This window comes from Pogoniulus pusillus, chromosome 5 (assembly GCF_015220805.1).
Source record: "Pogoniulus pusillus isolate bPogPus1 chromosome 5, bPogPus1.pri, whole genome shotgun sequence".
NCBI lineage: Eukaryota > Metazoa > Chordata > Aves > Piciformes > Lybiidae > Pogoniulus > Pogoniulus pusillus.
The window spans coordinates 41,712,283-41,719,231 of NC_087268.1; the positions used below are offsets into that span (position 1 = coordinate 41,712,283).

The 6,949-nt window shown below is 42.2% G+C and overlaps 1 protein-coding gene across 1 annotated transcript in view; it reads left to right on the forward strand.

Moving 5' to 3' along the window:
* Positions 1 to 5,344, forward strand: part of ABCC4 (ATP binding cassette subfamily C member 4 (PEL blood group)) — a 209,482-nt gene extending 204,138 nt beyond the window's left edge. The window contains exon 31 of the mRNA XM_064143883.1: positions 811 to 5,344. Coding sequence (XP_063999953.1) covers positions 811 to 918 — 108 coding nt within the window. The 3' untranslated portion in view covers positions 919 to 5,344. The remainder of the gene's footprint in view (positions 1 to 810) is intronic.
* Positions 5,345 to 6,949: the final 1,605 nt, after the last annotated feature.

Consider the following 6,949-nt stretch of genomic DNA (forward strand, 5'->3'; position numbering starts at 1 on the left):
GCTACTAAAAACTGATGATTGTGGAACAGTGAAACTTGACAGCATTTCATTTCCTTTATGTTCTGATTATACATTTATCAGGAAACCTGTATCTCTTCTAGCTGAGCTAGAAATTGGTAGAATTCAGGAACTCAAAGGCTCGGCAAAGAACCGTCCTATTATTTGGTATCATCTTACATTTTAGAGAAGTTGCTTGCTTGAGTCATTGTTAAAGCTTTTGCTTCTTCTTTCATTATTGTCGTCCACTATCCATAGATCACATTTCTATAGGCCCTATAACTGCTCTGCAGCACAAATTAAACGCTGGGATATTTCATACATATACCTCGAAGTTTCAATGGTTGTCAATCATGGTTTGTAAAATATAGGGATTACAACCTGATATTAACATCCCAACCCATTGTGTGCATTTTATGTGTGAAAATGAGAAACCCTTGTGCAGACACAAGATTTCACAGCTTCTTTGTCGTCCTGTTTTTAATTTATATCCGTGTTCTGAGCTAGTAAAATGATTTTACTTATCAGTTTCATGTTGTTACAAAACATATCTGTTTATCTGAATTACCAGAATTTGAGTGGATCTACAGGTTGTGTGGGGTTTTTCTCAGGGTGTGCTATAATGTAAGATCATATAGTAATTTTACTAATTTTACAGTGACACACAGTGAGTGAATGCCACCAACCTGAAGTTTCTGTCACCTTTCCTTAAGGATATATATTTATCTCTGCTTTGTTTATCTCCAGAAATCATGTTTACAACCGAAAGGTGTTTGAAGCATAATTACTCACAGAATCTGATGTTTCTCCTAGGTGTACTTCAGTAAGAATTACCCAGAAGTTGTTCAGAATGGTCAGCTTGCCACAGACTCCTCCTTGGATCCTTCATCAGGGCTATGCATAACTGAAACTGCACTGTGATTCCTGATAACTGTAACTGTTTTCCATAGACTGAAAACCTGAGATCATCCAAACTCGGTGACAATGTTTGCAAGTGTCAGTGGAAGAGGAAAGGGAGGGGATGATTCTTTGCACTGGACATCCTTCCTATTTAAATACTGAGCAGAAACTTTTTACTGTCCCTCTTTAATTTCAGTGCAATACGTTTTCTTTTCCAACTAATTATGTTTGTGTTGCTAAGGAAATTAGACAGACTCAGCTTTTATTTGAAAGTTGTGTTAGAGATCTCTTATTTAAACGGGTGCAGGACACCTAACAGGCTTAGGGTGCATACTTGGAGCTTATTTAATTTTTTTTTTTTTAAGTGTCCTTTTTCTCTTCTGGAAATATATTCAGAGCAAGCAAAACCAAATTTTTTTTGTTGCTGTTGTGACTTCAGCACAACAGCTGTGACTAAACAGCAGGTTTGGCAGCGTACAACTTGGTTGTCTAATGCGACTGTCTTTTCTACCTGTCATGAGCAACTATGCAGGTTTGGGGAAAAGACAAAAAATAATCAAAGAGGCCAAAAACTACTTTTTGATAGCAAAAAATACAAGATAGCTTTTGCTGGGTTGTTTTATTGGGTTTTTTTTTTTTGATATGTCAAGTAATGCTCTTGAAGATGAATGTAAATACGACTTTTATTTTGCTAAAATCCAAATGCTGAAAAATCAATCTCAGTCTTCTATACTTTAGAAGAAAATTACCATATTTGCACTGATGAAGAAATATTTAAATAATTTAACAGACATTCCTCTTTTTTTTTTTTTTTATCCAGGTTATCAAAGGAAAAAAGGTATTAAAATCACTTGAGGAAACGTTTGAATGACATGTCATTATACCTAAATGTTGTGTAGTACAAAGTTATCTTCAACACAACACATTGAAACGTATACATTATTTGCATTTATTTGTGCCTTAATATTTGTGCCTTCAAGCCAAAAGCTGTGACTGCAGGGTACACAACAAATTCATTAAATATATGTTGAGAAAGAAAAGGTAACCTTGGTATGTTGAAAGTTATGCATTAGGGGTTCTGTTGAACTCAAGCTGTTTGAAGTTACCGTCCTACCAGAACAGATAGGAAAGTACAGCCTGTAGTTTTTGAATGGCAGTTCCTGATACTCAGAGGGTTGCAGTGAGAGGGAGATTTGGTAGTCGTGAATTATGTCCTGATTCAGCAAAGCACTTCAAATGCAAGGGCACTATTTCTGTGGTTTAAAAAAACCCAAACAACAAAGCAAGTGCTGTGCTGCTTTAGATCTTTTTTTTTTCCCCTTGTTTAGTGAGATACTTACTCTTTGAAGCCCAGTAGAAAATAAATCTATCCATTTTACTGTTTAAAGAGACCAAAAGTCAATGGATCTCTTCAGGACAAGCTAAATACTGTGCTTTTTTAAAAGTACTGAAGATGCTTGCTGTTACCTTTGTAAGATGAATGTTATTTACCCAGTGGTCTAAAAGAAAGGCAAACACGAATGCTTCTCTTTTCAGGAAGTTCTACCAGCAAATAACTGATCCAAATACTAAATTACTCTGCCCTTGTCGAAAAGTAAATCTAGGCCAAAGCGTGTGCCTGAGCACAAAGATTCATCAGGAAGGATTTTTGTCCTGCTCCAGAATCAGCCCACTGGTGGGAGGCAGAATCTTTGTTCCCCTGTTGCTGCATCTTCCTTTTGCTGAGGCTCGCTGCCCTGCTGTGTGGTGACAGGAGAAAGGCTGTGGTCCCTTACTACCTGCAGTGCCACCAGCCAGCTTCCCCTAGCGAGGAGGAAGCAGGAAACAACACTGGGCATCTGGTTTTGCTGGTAACCTACTCTTCTGTTGTTATCAGAACTTACAAAATGAAATGCTCTTGGCCCTAGCTTTCTTTTGGCAGATTCTGACACTGCTTCTGCAGCATGTAGCGCCTTGCGCTATAACAAATCCTGCTGAGAGTGGCGGAATTGAACTTCATGCAGTGATGCGCAGCGTGAGGCTTGTACTACAGCTGGTGCTAACTAGCAGATGGTCAGGGATGGCTACCTAGCCCCAAAGCTGTGTGGCATGGAGTGGCTTCTGTAAGCAGTGCATACGGCTGATCATTAGAGCGCACCAGGTGCATGCACCTTTCAGTATCGTTTGGCCTTTGGTCTTCTCCAGATTTAGGCAGTTCGCTGATGGACCTCGCACACAGTTACTGTCTAGTGTGTTTTGTTGTGGTTTCCTTTTCAATTCATGTTGTCTGAAGTAAGGATAGGGCTACTGTGCAGCTCAGCAGAGTGTTCGTATTGCAGAGATACAAGAAGACGTAGAGAAGGGTTTTGAGTGTGCAAAGTCACATGGGGCAATTCTGAGCGACTGCACAGCATGCAGAAAATTCAGCCTTGCAAGATCTTGTCTGTAACTGACTTTTTTGGACAGGATCTGTGGTGTGAACCGTGTCTGAACTCTGCTTTGCCATGAAGAGACCTGGCTGGAGTGGTCCAACGCAGAGCTAGGGAGAGCTGACCAATACGGCAGTATAAACACTCAATGGAGTCTGGTGCTGGAGCTCATTTCTTTACCTTTTTTATTGAGCAGTGTTGGCATACCAGGAGTCTAACCATGTTACAATAGTGGGTTTATTTCAAAATAGTTACCTCTTTTAAGAGAGTAAGTAGGATGTGTAATACACACTGAGACTTTAAATCTTCCAGAGAACAGTACGTTTCCCTGGCCATATGCATTGAGTTTACTTTTTATCAGAACCACAGAGATATGCATGTGTAAACCAAGGGTATAATTACAGTTTTAGTTCATTTCAGCTCTGAAATGAATCTATGGTAAGTTATATTTCAGAGCAAAGCTCCAAAACGCTGGCTGCAGCAAACTCACTGGTATGAAACCCTGACAGATCTAGCTATCAGTCTATAACCTAGAATTAATTTGGCTCTGTAGCTTTTTGAATGCGTACAAAAATGTTAGGTATCTCTGAAAGTGCTGATTCTGCTTCTTCCCACTTTGGCAGGACCTTAGTAGCTGTAGGTATCAAATCTCAATTACAAGAGGGACAAAAACTTTTACACTTGAAACCCGTTAATTGCTGAGTAGAACAACTGATAATGAGTCATTCGTGTCTGTCATTGGCATTAGATCATCTTCTTAAAGTCACAAAAAGTATCTTTTATCAGAAAATTTTGGGTTAGATTCTTTTTGGTTTTGATGTTGATAGTTGGGGTTTTTTTTTATGATGCCTGTTGGTTAAGATAACTTACTCATTTGATTTTAGATTAGTAAAAAGAAGTGCAGTGTACCTGAACAGCAAAACTCAGATGAGGGATGAGAAAGACCTTCCTGTGGGTAAATTCTTGGTCAGTTAAATGGACAAATTATCTGCCTGTCAATGTGGGGTGTTTGTTTCCTTTTAGAGTTCAAACAGTTCTAAATTTCCACTTTGAAAATGTTCACACTTTTGTTTGGAAATAGTACAGCTGGTTACTATGAGCCACATTCCTTACTGGGATCCTAGAAAAAGAACTCAGTCTTCTGAGGTATTGAGGCCTTTCAAATATTTCTTTGCCATGAGGTGCCTTAAAGTCTTATTATTTCTAATAATTTTATACAGTAATACTGAAAACAGTCAGCTACAGAACTCTTTATTTATTGTAAAAAAAAAAACCTACAGCAGCCACTACTTCTGATCTCAAGAATTGTCCTCCAGATGTTTGTGTTGGTCTATCTTTACTCCACCTCTCCTCAAAGGACCATTGGGGGTCAAAGTCACCACAGTTCTTAAGGATAGATTATCTCTTGTGTTGCTTATCTCAAGGGCAGAATTCTCTTTAGTGAGAATGAACCAGAGCTCAGTTTCCAGACAGGCATAGTCTTCTGTGTTGTCATTCATTCTGCCCTCTGGAAGAGGGAGAAGCTGCTTCTGACCAACATCAGTGATGCTGGTTGCTCGAGTGATGTTCATGCTTTCTTTTAACCTTCCCAGTGCATGTTTAAAGTGAGACTGAAACCAACCAAACAAAAAGCCAAAATAAAATAAAAAAAAAAAACACAAAAACCAAAAACTGAAGGGAACAAAAGATCCAACTGTTCTAGAAACTTCCCTGAGGATGCTGCTTATGGCATTAATTTGACCCTTTGAAAATATCTGACTTCGGATTTTGTCCCTCTTTGGCTGGAGGAGAAAGAGTTGAAACCACTCATTTGCTGTGATGGTTGAGGAGCATCTGACACTCCAGCAGAAGAATGTGGCTTTCTCTATCTGTTTTACATATTGTACCAGCACACTGCTTTTTCATCATTTTAACTCTGGGTTTGTCTTGTTTTGTTGCACCTGTATAACAATTTGGTTTTGGTATTGCCGTGGAGAGATTTCTGTTGTTGACGTTCGCAGCGACAGCTCCTGGTATACAATAAAAGGTGTTTCTCAGAAGCGTGCAGAAGTCTCTCATCATTGCAGACGTTGTGTGGTTGAAGGCAGAAGTGCTGGGCTGAGCGAAGTCAGGTCATGCCTGAAATCTCCACCTCTTGGAGAGCGCTCCCAAATGCTGAAATTCCTCTGGAGGTGTAACACAGAATTACATGTTCCAGTTTGATTTTACCAGTCTGCGGTCTGAGATAGAATAGAATCATAGAATCAACCAAGTTGGAAGAGACCTCCGAGATCATCCAGGCCAACCTAGCACCCAGCTCTATCCACTCAACTAGACCATGGCACTAAGTGCCTCATCCAGGCTTTGCTTGAACACCTCCAGGGACGGCGACTCCACCACCTCCCTGGGCAGCCCACATGAAGAACTTCCTCCTAACATCCAGCTTATACTTCCCCCAGCACAACTTGAGACTGTGCCTTTGTTCTGTTGCTGGTTGCCTGGCAGAAGAGACCAACTCCCAACTCCCTTCAGGTAGTTGTAGGCAGCAATGAGGTCCCCCCTGAGCCTCCTCTTCTGCAGGCTGCACACCCCCAGCTCCCTCAGCCTCTCCCCATAGGGTTTGTGTTCCAGGCCCCTCACCAGCTTTGTTGCCCTTCTCTGGACACGTTCCAGCTCCTCAACATCTCTCTTGAATTGAGGAGCCCAGAACTGGACACAGCACTCAAGGTGTGGCCTGACCAGTGCTGAGTACAGGGGCAGAATAACCTCCCTTGTCCTACTGGCCACACTGTTCCTGAGCCAGGCCAGGATGCCATTGGTTCTCTTGGCCACCTGGGCACACTGCTGGCTCATCTTCAGCTACTATCTACCAGTGGCCCCAGGTCCCTTTCTGCTTGGCTGCTCTCCAGCTTGTAGTGCTGCTTGAGATTGTTGTGGCCAAAGTGCAGAACCCTGCACTTGGCCTTGTTAAATCTCATCCCATTGGCCTCTGCCCACCTATCCTGCCTGGCAAGGGCTCTCCTACCCTCCAACAGATCCACAGCTGCTCCTAGCCTGGTGTCATCTGCAAACTTACTGATGCTGGACTCAATTCCCTGGTCCAGATCATCAATAAAGATATTGAACAGGACTGAGCCCAGCATTGATCCTCGGGGACACCACTAGTGACTGGCTGAATGTAGACTGCAATGAGCTACCTGCAGTCTGCTGGGACAGAGCAGGGCTGCAAGGATGCTGGGACAGAGCAGGGCTGCAAGGAGTCTCCCTGTGCTGGTTTTACTTGTCTAGGGTCTTCGTGCATTTCTGTGCTTGTAAGAAGTTACAACAGATGCTGTGCAGAACCAGTTCTTATTGCTGAAAGCAGAAAGTGAAAGGCCGAGCTCAAGATGGTAAGCAAGGTAAGCAAGAGCAGATGTTTATCCTGTGCCAGGCATGGCCAAAGCCAGTTCCCCTCAGGTGGTGTCCTTACAAGCATGCTAGCTGACTGTGCATCAGCCGGGTTTTGAGTAAGTGGGCTTGCTTTGGAGGAGAGCAGTATGTAGGGAGGGCTTCCTAGGGTGTGAAGGAAGCAGCAGTGAGGTTCCCCACTGAGGTCCCTATCTCACTTTTTTTCTCCTCAGGGTGCATTTTGGAGCCATGGCTCACCAAGCTCTTGGGTGCTCTGT